Genomic DNA, 17,956 nt, shown 5'->3' with positions numbered 1-17,956 from the left:
ACTACAACGATTGTTCATCCCAGTTTGGCAAAAGAATAAATCAGGGAAGGTAGTGTACCCGTGGCTGGCGAGGGAAATTAGGGACAATATCAATTCCAAAGAAGAAGCATACAAATTAACTAGAAAAAACGGCTCAACTGAGGACTGGGAGAAATTCAGAGTCCAGCAGAGGAGGGCAAAGGACTTAATTAGGAAAGGGAAAAAAAATTATGAGAGAAAACTGGCAGGAAACATAAAAACTGACTGTAAAAGCTTTTATAGATATGTGAAAAGAAAAAGATGAGACAAATGTAGGTCCCCTACAGACAGAAACAGGTGAATTGATTATGGGGAACAAGGAAATGGCAGACCAATTGAATAACTACTTTGGTTCTATCTTCACTAAGGAGGACATAAATAATCTTCCGGAAACAGTAGGGGACAGAGGGCCTAGTGAGATGGAGGAACTGAGGGAAATACATGTTAGTAGGGAAGTGGTGTTAGGTAAATTGAAGGGATTAAAGGCAGATAAATCCCCAGGGCCAGATGGTCTGCATTCTAGAGTGCTTAAGGAAGTAGTCCAAGAAATAGTGGATGCATTAGTGATAATTTTTCAAAACTCTTTAGATTCTGGGCTAGTTCCTGAGGATTGGAGGGTGGCTAACGTAACCCCACTTTTTAAAAAAGGAGGGAGAGAGAAACCGGGGAATTATAGACTGATTAGCCTAACATCGGTGGGGAAGTTCAGAACGAGGGGTCACAGTTTGAAGATCATGGGGAAGCCTTTTAGGACCGATATTAGGAAAAACTTCTTCACACAGAGAGTGGTGAATCTGTGGAATTCTCTGCCACAGGAAACAGTTGACGCCAGTTCATTGGCTATATTTAAGAGGGAGTTAGATTTGGCCCTTGTGGCTAAAGGCATCGGGGGTATGGAGGGAAGGCTGGTACATGGTTCTGAGTTGGATGATCAGCCATGATCATACTGAATGGCGGTGCAGGCTCGAAGGGCCGAATGGCCTACTCCTGCACCTATTTTCTATGTTTCTACCTCTGCTTTTGAGAGACTATAGATCTATCCTGACAGGTTTACTGTACACACGTCAATCTGAATCGCTGCATCTGGTACGGAAAGGATTAACCAGGATTCCATGAAACAAAGGACACGTGCGGTCCTGAAGTCCCTCTGATTCAGCACCCTCACTCTGAGATCATCAATTTTATTCACCAGAGACAGCACGTTTGCCAGCAAGATAGTCAGTATTGGGAGTTTAAAACCCCATTTCCTTAAACACACCTGTAACCCCGATCTACCACCATATTTCTTCTGTGGGCTCTTCTGTCCACAGTCAGAGTTGTTTCCATCAGTTTTGAGCAGCAATAGTTCATTTAAACTCATTAAGACATCTTTGTTGACTGTACTGACCTTGGAACCAGTTGTGCTTTTTAGGCTGAAATGAGAAAATTTAATCGTATCCATTGAGAGTATTGCTGCTACTCTAGTCACTCTTAGGCACCCTGGAACTAAACTACAATAAAACTACAAGAAAAAAATAATGTAGGAATGAATAAGTGCTTTAAATGTTCTAACCAATGCAAAGCAGCTGACTATTTTCACATCTTATTCAATGGAAAACATTTAAATTGACCAGTAATTCCTGCAGCAGATAGTTTACAATTGTTCATGTGATTTTATTATTGTTCGAATAGTATCATCCTTTCTTCATAGTTATAATAATCACTTTTATTGGACCCAGGATTTTATAAAAAGTCTACTGTTTAGGCAGCAAATCACAAAACATGGGGATTAGAAATGGTTGAATGTTGCAGGAAATTATACCACAGCAAATCATTTGGTCTATCTATAACTGGATCTTTGGGCCTGATTCAAGTACTTAGGAACTAAAAAGGAAGAAAAGTCTAGTCAATAAAGGTAAGGAGTTGACCTTAATAAAGGTAAGGAAAAGTACCGGCATAGCTATGAGAAGAAGAAACCGCTAACTTTATTATCAGTCTGCTAACACATGACAAAATATAATTTTATAAAAGGCAAATTTACTACTGTTATTCTCATTTATGATAATCCTGAGTTATTCCACATCATTTTATATAATGCCAATGAGTGCACTATAATCAAGAGAGAAGCAACAAACAATAATTACATACCAGACCAAATCAGCAAATGACAAGTACATAACAAATATCCAAGTTGTTACTGAGTGTAATATTGTGTTTATGAAAATCCATATCTGAGATTAGTAGCCTGTATTTCAATGCATGACATGTAATTCATTTCAAAGCACATTTTGGTGCAATAGCTACATATTTTCTGTTTATGCTAGCTTTCACATAATCGTAAACAAGAGAAATCTGCAGATGCTGGAAATCCAAGCAACACACACAAAATGTTGGAGGAACTCAACAAACCAGGCAGCATCTATGGAAAAGAGTACAGTTGACGGTTCAAGCCAAAACCCTTAGGCAGGACTGGAAGGATTTCAGCCCGAAACATCGACTGTACTCTTTTCCATAGATGCTGCAAAGCCTGCTCAATTCCTCCAGCATTTTGAGTGTGTTGCTCTCAGATAATTTTATGCACTTTTATTCTGATTAAGAAATACAAGTAATTGCTTTTAATATTCTCCACTGTCAACTTTTGCAACAAACTGATACATGATTTGTATGACAACAGCATATATAGCACTTTAATTATCACAGAATACAATTTTGGAGTTTTAAGTAATCTCAGATATCTAAAACATCTTCTCTTGCTGGTGAAGTATACACCATCTTATACCTAATTTGAGAATTCACAAAGAAATGAAAGAAATTCTAATGCTAAAAAAACTCATGAGTGCTTTTATTACCAATCAATCCAAGTACATAAAAGGCCCAGAAGGATAACACTTCAAACGAAATACAATACAGAATGTCAATACATTTTCTGCAATGCCCTGAAGTTGACTTGAAACTAGAAAATAAAGTACAACTACCGGAAAGTTATAAATATTTGCACTGCAAATAAATAAAAGGTTAAAAGAATTATTCAAACTGATAAAAACAAGCTCATGGTTCCTTTAGTGATGTGCACTGCGTTATAGGTACTCTTAATGAAATTAATTTGCTCAAGAATTGTTATGGCTAATACCTACAAAGATATTTTGAAAGTTGACAAATGTTAAGAAACTATCGTGTTGGTCATTTACATGGTGTATCCTCCAGACATCAATATTCTGCCCATCTTTCCAAGTAAAATCATCAAACGACACCTATAGGGTTTTGTACTCTGGTGTATTGGTAGTAAAATTGAACTTTTGACTATTCACCTGATCACCAATGTTTTAAGAAACAGTTATCTTTATCCAAGTGAAAACATTCTATCCTTTTCCTTGCCAAGTAATTTAAAATATTGATGGTACATATAATACCTAGATTTAAAAGTCAAAACAGTTTAAATAAATCCAAAAAGCCATCAACATCAGTAATTTTCTGCATTAAAGGCTAACACAGCAGACGCTTTCAGTAACCACTTACAAGTACATATCAAGGGACATCTTACCTCTCACTGGACCAAGTGTTTTGTGGCCACCTTTTGGAGAATTATGATTAGATGCTGGTGTACAGATTCCTTTGGTTAGTCCAGAGCTGCAGCCAAATGTGAAACTGGGAGATGTTTTTATCTGAGGTGGATTTTGATGCACATTACTATTTCCATGAATCCCTGTCCCATTACTCCTGGTCTTACTCAGAGAATTTTCTGAGACTGAAGATGTTATCCCACTAAGAAATGAGAACAAACAGTTTGTAATGTACAAACAATAATAATCTGTAGTGACAGAAGTGAATTTTAAGTGCTTTACTCTTTAAAAGAGTAATCTTCAAAAGTTTACTATAATAATGCAATATTAACTTTGAATAGAGGAAATAGACAAAGGACATTCATATAACTGACTGGATAATGTCTACATACAAAAATGCAAATTAGAAATAGCAGAAGCTAAATAACAGTTCACAAGAAAAGTGAGCCGTGATCAGTCAACTCCTCTACAAATCATATTCTCATTTTTACCAAGAGAAGCAAAATCGAGTATTAATTCCTTCGGCAATTTTTTCTGAACATGCTTAAACTACTGCTGCTAACATTTTACTTCACTTGTAAATGTAATTGCTTTGGTTCAGATGATCAAATTAGACAGGAAAAAGAAATGCTTACAAGCTCCTTGGGTATTAATATGTTACAAACTTGCTGCAAAACATCAGTAGCTAACATCCTTTGACTATATCTAGTATGATAACAAATGGCATCTACATGTAAAATAGTTAGATTCCTTTAATTTATTTGTCATGCTTAAGGTGTATAAAATGGTAGCGCATACACACACAGCGGCCACTCAGGGGCCAACCAAAGGAGCCTTTTCTTTGTTAAATGTGTTTTTATACATAGTAAGACTATTCTTGACTCCAATAATTACGTGTATAGCAGGTAGGGTTGCCAACTGTCCCGTATTAGCTGGGACATCCTGTATATTGGGCTAAATTGGTTTGCCCTTGTCCCGTATTGCCCCTGCTAAGGTAGAGCATTCCTATGAAACCGTTAGTAAGCCGAAATAGCATAAAGCAAAGAAGCAATTACCATTAATTTATATGGGAAAAATTTTTGAGCGTTCCCAGACTCAAAAAATAACCTACCAAATCATACCAAATAACACATAAAACCTAAAATAACACTAACATAAAGTAAAAGCAGGAATGATATGATAAATACACAGCCTATATAAAGTAGAAATAATGTATGTACAGCATAGTTTCACTCAACAGAATTGGGAAAATTAAGCCAAAACTGATTTGTAAAAAAAAAATCGGCACGTACACGCATGCGCACACAGGCGCCCGTGCAAGGCTTCATGATCATGGTTGTCTTTCTCAGGGTAAACACAAGTGTCCTGTATTTGACTGCTACTTTTTTCCCCTTATTTGGGAGTGAAAAAGTTGGCAACCCTAACAGCAGGTCAACCGCTTCAGTGAGCTGCTCATTGTTCAAAGTAGCCAGCCATCAGGCCAGGGAAATTGAGTCGGGCTACCAGGCCTGGAAATTTGAGTCGGCTGCAGGAGAAGCCGGACTGGGTTCGGAAGAGCTGACCTGGGTCCAGAACATGCTGCTGCCTGCTACTTGGAGGCACCCATGTTGGTGCCTTTAAGTTGGCATGAAAGCAGCGTGCAGTGAAACCGTGAGTCAGTTTTGGATGTTAGTTTTGCAATTGTTGGACATTGATTGCCACAGGCCTGTTTGGTGAAGAGACAGGAGCAAGGCAGCAGTGTCGCCTCAGTTGTTGTGAAGTCTTGACCTCAATCCTCGGCCTTGCATGGTACTGTTGCACCCCGGCTCAGTTGGGGGGGGGGGGGAGGGGGTGGCCTCTCCTGTTGGTGCTGCCCTCCAGTGTTAGATTAGTGGAATTACATGTTGGACTGCATCAATTACATGCTGGACTATCAATTTGTGGGACTTGTCAGAGTCAGAATCAGGTTCACTGGCATGTGATGTGAAATTTGTTAACTTAGCAGCCGCAGTTCATAATCTAGCAGAGAGAAAAAATAATAATAAACTAAAACATAATAGTAAATAAACAAGTAAATCAATTACGTATATTGAGTAGATTTTTTAAAAACGTGCAAAAATAGGAATTATTTTTTTTTAGAAAGTGAGATAGTGTCCAAAGCTTCAATGTCCATTTAGGAATTGGATGGCAGAGAGGAAGAAGCTGTTCCTGAAACTCTGAGTGTGTGCCTTCAGGCTTCTGTACCTCCTTCCTGATGATAACAGTGAGAAAAGGGCATGCCCTGGATGCTGTCAGGGTCCTAGAGTAAAAATGTGTTTTCTTACGTTATAATGTTATTTTTTTTCCACTCATCATTATTTTGAATGTTTGTGTATGTATTTGCACCTTGGCCACAGAGGAACTCTGACTCATTCAGCTGTATCCAAAAATTGGTTCGAATGACAATTAAACTTGATTTGATTTGATTTTGATGTTTTGTGAGATTTAAATCAAGTCACAGAGGCATATAAAAATAGGCTTTCAGCCCACTAAATCTGTGGCAATATCAAGTATCCATCTGTACCAATCCCATTTTTAAAATTTGACCTGTGGCCTTCTATGCTTGGCCATTCACACGCTCAGTTATAGATATGTGCTCAGTTACAGTACTGTGCAAAAGCCTTAGACACATATAAAAAGCAAGGGTGCCTAAGGCTTTCACACAGTCAAATGTGGAGTGAAGAGCGAGTTTGTAAATCTGGCGAGAACAAATTATGTTGGGAATAGCAAGGGTGACGAATCATGGGAGGAGTGTGGAACAGATTGCAAAAAAAAAAGAGTACCAGAGGCAGGTGGGGATGAGGGTGAGAGTGCAGACACATCCACCTGAGACACCAAGCAATGTCATTTACTTCCTAACGACTGGTTTATTGATCATTACAGAAAATCTCTCTGGTGCTTCCCGCTTCCTCCCCTCTCCCTGCCCTCGTCCCACCACTCTCAGTCCACTATAGAGACCCATAACAAAATCAAGTTCACACACAGAATATATATACAAACACACACACCCATAGGACTTTTGCACAATACTGTAAATGTCATGAAATTACCTGCTCCCGCTACCTAATCATCATGTTCCAGAACCTTTAATTATATTGTCTCCAGACACAAAAATCATACTTCCTACATGCACATACATATCATCAATGTTTGATAAAAAAGATTTCCAGCTAGGATCCCTGTGGTAGATCACAGGTCACAGGCTTCCGATCACGAAACAATATATCTAAAATAACTAACTCCTTCTACAAGTCAATTCGCCAAACAGCACTGGATTCCATAGGCTCTCACCTTTTGGGCCAAAACCCACGTGGAACCTTACCATAGTCTATGTGGGCTACATCAATAGCATAGCTTTCTTCAAAACACTTACTTAAGATTTCGAAAACTTTAAAATCATCACCACTTAGCACAGCCATGATCCATTATTGATCAATCCCTTCTTTCCCAAAATTAGGTTAATCTTTTCCCTCAGCAATCTTCATTAGCTTCCTGATCAAAGAAATTAGTCTCACTGGCCTGTAAGCAACTGGTCTATACCTACTGTCCTTCAATAAAAATACCATATTTTCTATCTTCAGTCAATCCAGCTCCATATCCTCAGTCAGTAAAGTTTTAAAAATCTGTTGGGGCCCCAGCAATCTTCTCCCTGACAGCAGCCTGGGATAAATTTTATCAAGCCATGGGCATTGATTCACCCTTTAATGTGCTAAAACATCCAATATGTCCTATTTTTTAAATAAGAACTCAATTTAGAATTCACCATCCTTTTCCCCAAATCTTCTAACTCCAATGTCCTCCTCTACAGTGAATTCAGCTAAGAAATATTCATTTAAGATCTCACCCAAGTACACTTTCTCACTTCTTTCACAGATTGCCTCCTTGACCCCTAATGTGTTCTACTCTTTCCCTGGTTTACTCTTTTTCCTTTAATATACAGATAAAATGCTCTGGGATTTTACTTAATCATGTCGGTAAATGATGTTATGTGGCCTTTTTCACTTCTTGAGTACATTAAAGTACACTTTCTAAATTCCTATTAGACATCCTGTTTTTAGTTCTCTGTACATGCTATATCTCCTTCATCTTTTCCACAATATTCCTGGACATTCAGGGGTTCTTAGACTTGTTATCCTTAGCCTTCAACATTAAGGAACCCTGACGTCTCACTATTTCACTTCTGAATCACTCTCACGAGTCAGATGTAGAATTATCCATGAGTAATTGCACCAAATCTACAAAGTACTTTTGCCAGAACCTGTATTATGATATTGCTCGTGGCCTTATCCCAAATTCAGGACCCTAATTTCCAATCCATCCTCCATCCCGTTTTCATATCAATGTTAAAGCTTAAGAGTTCTGCTTATCATCTCCAAAATATTTTCCATCGACATCAGTAAGATTGGGTCCATCCTCTCCTCTGATTTCATGGGGCATACTTTTTAAAAAATCTATCTCCCGCCTTTCACATTAAGATAATCCCAGTTAAGGGCCGTGAAAATAAACTAGATAATGAAAATAAACTAAATTTTGAATCCACATTGATGTGTATTTTTAAACTGTATTCTTCAATTCCTTTGAATAACAGTTATAGATACAGTTGTCTAAGGCTGAATAAATATTCGATAACATGCATAATAATTTTCAATATAAATGAAGTGCTGTTTTCATTATGTGCTAGAACATGGATAACTAACTTGTAGTCATATGCTATCTGGAACTTATGCTTAACTTTAAGTTTCACTAAAATAGGTATGCAAAAACTAATACTTCTTTAGTAGCAAAGACCATTTTCTAAATGAGGAGAAAATTCAAAAATCCAAGGTACAAGGGGCTTTGGGAGTCCTCGTGCAGAACTCCTTAAAGGTTAATTTGTAGGTTCAATCAGTGGTGAGGAAGGCAAATGTAATGTTAGCATTCATTTCAAGGAGACTAGAATATAGATACAAGGATGCAATGCCAAGGCTGTGTAAAATACTTGTGAGGCCTCACTTGAAGTACTGTGAGCAGTTTTGGGCCCCTTTAAGAAAGAATGTGCTGACATTCAAAAGAGCTCAGCGGAGGTTCACGAGAATGATTCCAGGAATGAAAGGGTTATTATATAAGTACCAATTGAAGGCTCTGGGCCTGCAGTCACTGGGGTTGGGGGGGGGGGGAGGAATTTCCTTGAAACCTATCAAATGCTGAAAAGCCTAGATAGAGTGGATGTGAAGAGGAGGTTTCTTTTGCTGGGGCTGTCTAGGACCAGGGAGCACAGCCACAAAATAGTGGGACATCCATTTAGGACAAAGATGAGGTGGAATTTCTTTAGCCAGAGGGTAGTGAATCTGTGGAATTCATTGTCATGGGTGGCTGTGGAGGCCAGGTCACTCAATGTCTTTAAGGTGGAGGTTAATTGGTTCTTGATTAGTCAGGGCTTGAAAGGTTATGTAGAAAACGCAGGAGAACGGGGTTGAGAGGGAATTGGATCAGCCATGATGAAATGGCAGAGCAGATTGAATGGACCCAAAGCTTAATTCTGCTCCCAAATCTTATGGTCTTAATAAAAATATAGCCATTGCACATAGTTATAAAATGTTTATTTCAATGTTATTACTGCTAATAAAGACTCCCACAAACCTTAATAATGAAAAACAGCTTTAAAAAAAATGGTGAAAATTAGGAAAGTTACATTCAGGTCACAAACAATGAATTACCATCACAAAATATTTTGTTACCTACCTGGAACCTTTCAAAACTTTTGTACCATTTCTCTTAGACATTGCTGTGCTTCTTATATTCCGAACATGCTTCAACATCCATGCTCGAAGTTTGGTGAGACAACTGTACTCTGACATAACAACTCTTGGCCAAGGATTGCAATCAGCTATATCCAAAGCTGCAATGGCTAGAGCTCTCCCTATCTGAGAAAATAAGTGGAACACAAAGCTATTCAACAGAGCAAATAATACCTTTTAGGTAAAGGCCATAGCTCTCCTTCCTTCCCCACTCTCTTCAAATTTATAATTGTTATTCCATTCAAATGGCTGACCAAGTGCAAGATCAGATTTACCAAGTCATGTCTATTCCATACTTCTGGAACCTTTGAACATGCAATTTTCTCAGTCACTCAATCCAGAAGATAAATAACTATAAGATTATTAACTAACTCTTATATTATTCAATTCTGTGCCTCAGATTCAGTCTATTATATATTTGCTTCCTGGATAGGGTCATCAAGAAAATCTTGAATGCCTTCCATGAAGTTCAAAGTAAATATATTACCAAAGTACAGACATATCACTACATACTACCCTGAGATTCATTTCCTTGCAGACTTTCACAGAAGAAATACAATATAATCAATGAAAACCTACACACAAAGACTGACAAACCACCAATGTGCAAAAGACAAGGTATACAAATACAAAGAAAAATAAACAATAATAATAATAATAATAATAATAATAATAAATAATTAAGTGAATAAATAAAATTGAGAACACGAATTGCAGAGTCCTTGAAAGTGATTCCATAGTTTGTGTTGAATGATCAGTTCAGTGTTGAGGTGAATAAAGTTTCTGGAGCCTGTTGTTTGAAGGGCAATAACAGTTCCCAAACCTAAGGTCCCTGTACCTCGTTCCCAATGGCAGCAATGAGAAGACAGCATGGCCTGGATGGTGGGATTCTTTGATAATGGGTGCCGTTTTCTTGTGGCAGCGCTCTTTGTAGATGTGCTCAAAAATGGGGAGGCCTTTTCCTATGATGGATTAAGATGCATCCACCACGTTTTGTAGGCTTTTCCATTCTTGGCCGTTGGTGTTCCCATACCAGGCCATGATGCAACCAATCAGCATATTATCCACTGTGCATCTATAGAAGTTTTTCAAAATTCTAGATGACATGCCAAATCTGTGCAAACTTAGAAGAAAGTAGAGGCGCTATTATAGATAGTAGCTACAGGGAGGTAGTTACGCCAAAGGAGCAGAGGACAGGAAATTGGGTCACTGTCAGGCGAGGGAAGAGGAAAAGGCAGGCAGAGCAGGGTTCCCCTGTGGCCATTCACCTCAATAACAAGTATACCGCATTGGATATTGTTGGGGGGGATGACTTACCTGGGACTAGCTGCAGTAGCCGGATCTCTGGCACTGAGTCTGGCTCTGCAGTGCAGAAGGGAGGGTGGAAAAAGAGGAGAGCGGTAGTGATAGGGGACTCGATAGTTAGAGGTACAGATAGGAGGTTCTGTGGTCGTGACAGAGAATCCAGGATGGTTTGTTGCCTCCTGGGTGCCAGGGTCAAGGATGTCTCTGATCGATTGCAGGACATTCTGAAGTGCGAGGGTGATCAGCCAGATGGCATGGTGCACATCGGTACCAATGACATAGCAAGGAAGAGTGAGCGGGTCCTGGAGAGTGAGTATAGCGAGCTTGGTAGGAAGTTGAAAAGCAGGACCTCGAGGGTGGTAATCTCAGGATTGCTACCTGTACTACGTGCCAGTGAGGGTAGGAATAGGATGCTCTGGAGTATGAACAAATGGCTGAGGAATTGGTGTAGGGGGCAGGGTTTCAGATTTCAGGATCATTGGGACCTCTTCTGGGGCAGGTGGGACCCGTACAAGAGAGACGGGTTACACTTGAACTACAGGGGGACCAATATCCTTTCAGGGAGGTTTGTTAGTGCTTTTGGGGAGGCTTTAAACTAGATTTGCAGGGGGATGGGAACCAGAGTGCCAGAGCTGACAGTGTGGCTGGGGTGAAAATAAATGATGTTAAATGTTCAAGCAAATCTACTAATAGAAAGGTTGTGAGTGGTGGTAAAAATCTTCTGAGGTGGATATATTTCAATGCTAGGAGTATTGTGGGGAAGGCGGATCAGTTGAGGGCATGGATTGACACGTGGAATTATGACGTTATAGCAATTAGTGAAACTTGGCTACAGGAGGGGCAGGACTGGCAGCTTAATATTCCAGGGTTCCAATGTTTCAGATGTGATCGAGGCAGAGGAATGAAAGGTGGGAGAGTAGCATTGCTTGTTAGGGAAAATATTACAGCAGTGCTCAGGCAGGACAGATTAGAGGGGTTGTCTACTGAGTCCTTATGGGTGGAGCTGAGAAACAGGAAAGATATGGCCACATTAGTGGGATTGTATTACAGACCACCCAATAGTCAACGAGAATTGGAAGTGCAAATCTGCAGAGAAATAGCAGGCAACTGCAGGAAACATAAAGTTGTGGTGGTAGGGGATTTTAATTTTCCATATATTGGTTGGGACTCCCAGACTGTTAGGGGTCTAGATGGCTTAGAGTTTGTAAAGTGTGTTCAGGAAAGTTTTCTAAATCAATATATAGAGGGACCAACTGGAGGGGATGCAATATCGGATCTCCTGTTAGGAAACGAGTTAGGACAAGTGACAGAAGTCTGTGTAGGGGAGCACTTTGGTTCCAGTGATCATAACACCATAAGTTTCAACTTGATCATGGACAAGGATAGATCTGGTCCTAGGGTTGAGGTTCTGAACTGGAAAAAGGCCAAATTTGAAGAAATGAGAAAGGATCTAAAAAGCGTAGATTGGGACAGGTTGTTCTCTGGCAAAGATGTGATTGGTAGGTGGGAAGCCTTCAAAGGAGAAATTTTGAGAGTGCAGAATTTGTATGTTCCAGTCAACATTAAAGGCAAAGTGAATAGGAATAAGGAACCTTGGTTCTCAAGGGATATTGCAACTCTGATAAAGAAGAAGAGGGAGTTGTATGACACGTATAGAACATAGAATAGTACAGCACAGTACAGGCCCTTCAGCCCACAATGTTATGCCGACCCTCAAACCCTGCCTCCCATATAAGCCCCCACCTTAGATTCCTCCATATGCCTGTCCAGTAGTCTCTTAAACTTCACTAGTGTATCTGCCTCCACCACTGACTCAGGCAGTGCATTTCACGCACCAACCACTCTCTGAGTAAAAAACCTTCCTCTAATATCCCCCTTGAACTTCCCACCCCTTACCTTAAAGCCATGTCCTCTTGTATTGAGCAGTGGTGCCCTGGGGAAGAAGCGCTGGCCATCCACTCTATCTATTCCTCTTATTATCTTGTACACCTCTATCATGTCTCCTCTCATCCTCCTTCTCTCCAAAGAGTAAAGTACAACACATTCTGACCATGAAAACTTTTTTGCTACTTCAAATTTGTGAAGCTTTCAGCACTCACCTTTATTATATAGTAAAGTAAATAACTTCTTGCAAAAGTAAAACATGTCCTGTTAAGCATAAAATTACATTACCCTATTAGATTACTACTGTTTCAAAATGTATATCTGTCTGTGAAATTGCAATACTTGCCCACTTGGGCAGCCTAAATATTTAACTGAACAGTTTTCCTGATCAATTAAAACAAGAAACATTTGGACTGAAGTCAAGTGCAAGTATCATGAATTAACAATGGTATCTATTGTGAACTGAAAATAATGTCTATACCTGTAATGTGTGTAGTCTCATTTCCTCAGATGTATTTTTCCCCCATTTCGCTGCAATCTTTTTCAATTGTGTTAGTCCCAGGTTACATAATTTTACAATAGTTAACTATTCTAATTTATTCTTTCAAGCTTAAACCTTGTGCACTTCAGCAAAGATTCTTTAATCTGCTTGATTAAAGATCTTCACTGATATTTGTTCTTCTCACACCTGGCACAGCTCCTTTGTAAAGGCAACATGTTTGAAATGAATTCAAAATACGTGATGTTGCCCACTCATCACTGTATAACAAAAAGTCAATGAAGTCTCTGGACAACTACTAAGTGTTCTAGATGGAGAGGGACATTTTTCATTGATGACCTCAAAATCCTGGCTGCTACATAGAACATAGAACATAGAATAGTACAGCACAGTACAGGCCCTTCGGCCCACAATGTTGTGCCGACCCTCAAACCCTGCCTCCCATATAAGCCCCCACCTTAGATTCCTCCATATGCCCGTCTAGTAGTCTCTTAAACTTCACTAGTGTATCTGCCTCCACCACTCACTCAGGCAATGCATTCCACGCACCAATCACTCTCTGAGTAAAAAACCTTCCTCTAATATACCCCTTGAACTTCCCACCCCTTACCTTAAAGCCATGTCCTCTTGTATTGAGCAGTGGTGCCCTGGGGAAGAGGCGCTGGCTATCCACTCTATCTATTCCTCTTATTATCTTGTACACCTCTATCATGTCTCCTCTCATCCTCCTTCTCTCCAAAGAGTAAAGCCCTAGCTCCCCTAATCTCTGATCATAATGCATACTTTCTAAACCAGGCAGCATCCTAGTAAATCTCCTCTGTACCCTTTCCAATGCTTCCACATCCTTCCTATAGTGAGGTGACCAGAACTGGACACAATACTCCAAGTGTGGCCTAACCAGAGTTTTACAGAGCTGCATCATTACATCGCGACTCTTAAACTCTATCCCTCAACTTATGAAAGCTAACATCCCATAAGCTTTCTTAATTACCCTATCCACCTGTGAGGCAACTTTCAGGGATCTGTGGACATGTACCCCCAGATCCCTCTGCTCCTCCACACTACCAAGTATCCTGCCATTTACTTTGTACTCTGCCTTGGAGTTTGTCCTCCCAAAGTGTACCACCTCACACTTCTCCAGGTTGAACTCCATCTGCCACTTCTCAGCCCACTTCTGCATCCTATCAATGTCTCTCTGCAATCTTCGACAATCCTCTACACTATCTACAACACCACCAACCTTTGTGTCATCTGCAAACTTGCCAACCCACCCTTCTACCCCAACATCCAGGTCGTTAATAAAAATCACGAAAAGTAGAGGTTCCAGAACAGATCTTTGTGGGACACCACTAGTCACAATCCTCCAATCTGAATGTACTCCCTCCACTACCACACTCTGCCTTCTGCAGGCAAGCCAATTCTGAATCCACCTGGCCAAACTTCCCTGGATCCCATGCCTTCTAACTTTCTGAATAAGCCTACTGTGTGGAACCTTGTCAAATGCCTTACTAAAATCCATATACATCACATCCACTGCACTACCCTCATCTATATGCCTGGTCACCTCCTCAAAGAACTCTATCAGGCTTGTTAAACACGATCTGCCCTTCACAAAGCCATGCTGACTGTCCCTGATCAGACCATGATTCTCTAAATGCCGATAGATCCTATCTCTAAGAATCTTTTCCAACAGCTTTCCCACCACAGACGTAAGGCTCACTGTTCTATAATTACCCGGACTATCCCTACTACCTTTTTTGAACAAGGGAACAACATTTGCCTCCCTCCAATCCTCCGGTACCATTCCCGTGGACAACGAGGACATAAAGATCCTAGCCAGAGGCTCAGCAATCTCTTCTCTCGCCTCGTGGAGCAGCCTGGGGAATATTCCTTCAGGCCCCGGGGACTTATCTGTCCTAATGTATTTTAACAACTCCCAACACCTCCTCTCCCTTAATATCAGCATACTCCAGAACATCAACCTCACTCATATTGTCCTCACCATCATCAAGGTCCCTCTCATTGGTGAATACCGAAGAGAAGTATTCATTGAGGACCTTGCTCACTTCCACAGCCTCCAGGCACATCTTCCCACCTTTATCTCTAATCGGTCCTACCTTCACTCCTGTCATCCTTTTTTTCTTCACAAAATTGAAGAATGCTTGGGGTTTTCCTATACCCTACTCGCCAAGGCCTTCTCATGCCCCCTTCTTGCTCTTCTCAGCCCCTTCTTAAGCTCCTTTCTTGCTTCCCTATATTCCTCAACAGACCCAGCTGATCCTTGCTTCCTAAACCTCATGTATGCTGCCTTCTTCCTCCTGACTAGATTTTCCACCTCACTTGTCACCCATGGTTCCTTCACCCTACCATTCTTTATCTTCCTCACCGGGACAAATTTATCCCTTGCAAGAGATCTCTAAACATCGACCACATGTCCATAGTACATTTCCCTGCAAAAACATCATCCCAATTCACACCCGCAAGTTCTAGCCTTATAGCCTCATAATTTGCCTTTCCCCAATTAAAAATTTTCCTGTCCTCTTTGATTTTATCCTTTTCCATGATAATTATAAAGGCCAGGGAGCTGTGGTCACTGTCCCCCAGATGCTCACCCACTAAGAGATCTGTGACCTGACCCAGTTCATTACCTAGTACTAGATCTAGTATGGCATTCCCCCTGGTCGGCCTGTCCACATACTGTGACAGGAATCCATCCTGGACACACTTAACAAATTCTGCCCCATCTAAACCCTTGGAACTAATCAGGTGCCAATCAATATTAGCGAAGTTAAAGTCACCCATGATAACAACCCTGTTATTTTTGCACCTTTCCAAAATCTGCCTCCCAATCTGCTCCTCTGTATCTCTGCTGCTACCAGGGGGCCTATAGAATACCCCCAGTAGAGTAACTGCTCCCTTCCTGTTCCTGACTTCCACGCATATTGACTCAAAAGAGGATCCTGCTACATTACCCACCCTTTCTGTAGCTGTAATCGTATCCCTGACCAGTAATGCCACCCCTCCTCCCCTTTTTCCGTCCTCTCTATCCCTTTTAAAGCACTGGAATCCAGGAATATTGAGAATCCATTCCTGCCCTGGTGCCAGCCAAGTCTCTGTAATGGCCACTACATCATAATTCCATGTATGTATCCAAGCTCTCAGTTCATCACCTTTGTTCCTGATGCTTCTTGCATTGAGGTACACACATTTCAGCCCTTTACCCTTACTGTCTTTACACCGTTTATTCTGCTTCTCTTTCCTCAAAGCCTCTCTCTCTGTATGTTAGATCTGGCTTTACTCCATGCACTTCTTTCACTGCTCCATCGCTCTGGGTCCCATCCCCCTCACAAATTAGTTTAAACCCTCCCGAACCATGCTAGCAAACCTACCTGCAAGGATATTGCTCCCCCTCGAGTTCAGGGCAACCCATCCAATCTGTATAGGTCCCACCTTCCCCAGAAGAGATCCCAATGATCTAAAAATCTAAAACCCTGCTCCCTGCACCATCTCCTCAGCCACGCATTCAACTGTCATCTCCTCCAATTCTTACCATCTCTGTCACGTAGCACTGGCAGCAATCCTGAGAACGTCACCCTTGAGGTCCTGTTCTTCAGCCTTCTGCCTAATTCCCGAAACTCACACTTCAGGACCTCATCCCTCTTCCTGCCTATGTCGTTGGTCCCAACATGTGTCACGACTTTAGGTTGCTTTCCCTCTCGTACCAAGATGTCGTGCACCCAGTCAGACACATCCCGGACCCTGGCACCCGGGAGGCAACAAACCATGCGGGTGTCCTTCTCACATCCACAAAATCTACTGTCTGCTCCCCTGACTATAAAGTCTCCAATGACGACAGCTCTCCTCTTCTCCATCCGACCCTTTTGCACCACCAGGTCAGACTCAGTGCCGGAGGCCCTGCCACTGTGGCTCACACCTGGTCAGTCGTCCCCGCCAACAGTATCCAGGACGGTAAACTTATTATTCAGGGGAATGGCTACAGGGGTGCTCTGCACTACCTGTCTGCTCACCTTTGCTTTCCCCCCTCTGACTGTCACCCAACGACCTGCTTCCGACAGCCTAAGTGTGACTACCTCCCTGTAGCTGTCATTTATGACTGCCTCATTCTCCCTTATGAGTCCAAAGTCATCCAGCTGCTTCTCCAGATTCCTTCATTTATACTTTACCAAAAAACAAGTAATTATCAATGATGCTATGTATCTGGTACTGAATGCAACTATAATTTAAATATTATCTTAAACTGCAACATTGCCAAAATCATAAATTTGTGAACGTGTAAAGTACACACTGTAAACTTGTAATTTCACATACTTGCTCAAAGACTTCTATAGTGTATTTAGGAGGAAAGGTAGGTGCTGGTGGTGGAGTTGCTCGTCCATTATCATGGCATGCAGGAGGGATTGAATTCACGTAACGGCCTGTGTTGTAATTGCATTCCAAAGTATAGCTGCTGAATAGAATACAAAAATTCAGAAGAATCGAATAGATTATGGAAACATCCTTCTGCAAGATTAATATTCAATGAAGTGGTTAAGCTGACAAGAAAGAAAAACCACTATGAATTGCTCAGTTTTTCTTTCATGTAATACAGTACAATCAGTCTTATGTCTAACATACAAGAATCATCTGCCTATCACAATCAAATAAGTCATAAAAAGAAAAATATACTGAGCAGCACCATAACATTCCAGATACGCTTATGCTCACATGGCCATGTCATGATTAGAATCAATTTAACATCTAGATATGTGGCACCATCTTCCCCAAAATTAGTGCCAAAATTCCAAATAGCTAAACTTTACAAGTAGCTTTCAATGCAGTCCATTAAGAAAAACTTGTACAAGCTAATTGACTTTAAATTAAGAATGGATTTCAATTTTTTTTTCCACAAAGGGAAA

The 17,956-nt window shown here is 40.8% G+C and overlaps 1 protein-coding gene across 5 annotated transcripts in view; it reads right to left on the bottom strand.

The window, feature by feature from the left end:
- Positions 1 to 17,956, bottom strand: part of agbl5 (AGBL carboxypeptidase 5) — a 157,649-nt gene that overhangs the window by 76,942 nt on the left and 62,751 nt on the right. For all 5 annotated transcript variants that reach the window (XM_063036370.1, XM_063036377.1, XM_063036382.1 and 2 more), the window contains 3 exons: positions 17,370 to 17,505; positions 9,297 to 9,478; positions 3,539 to 3,759 (listed from right to left, as the gene is read on the bottom strand). In XM_063036370.1, the coding sequence (XP_062892440.1) occupies positions 3,539 to 3,759; positions 9,297 to 9,478; positions 17,370 to 17,505 (539 nt within the window). The remainder of the gene's footprint in view (positions 1 to 3,538; positions 3,760 to 9,296; positions 9,479 to 17,369; positions 17,506 to 17,956) is intronic.

The sequence above is a fragment of the Mobula hypostoma genome, chromosome 2 (genome assembly GCF_963921235.1).
Source record: "Mobula hypostoma chromosome 2, sMobHyp1.1, whole genome shotgun sequence".
NCBI classification, from domain to species: Eukaryota; Metazoa; Chordata; class Chondrichthyes; order Myliobatiformes; family Myliobatidae; genus Mobula; species Mobula hypostoma.
The sequence above is the reverse complement of the archived record's forward strand: the minus strand, read 5'-3'. Positions and strand labels throughout refer to the sequence as shown.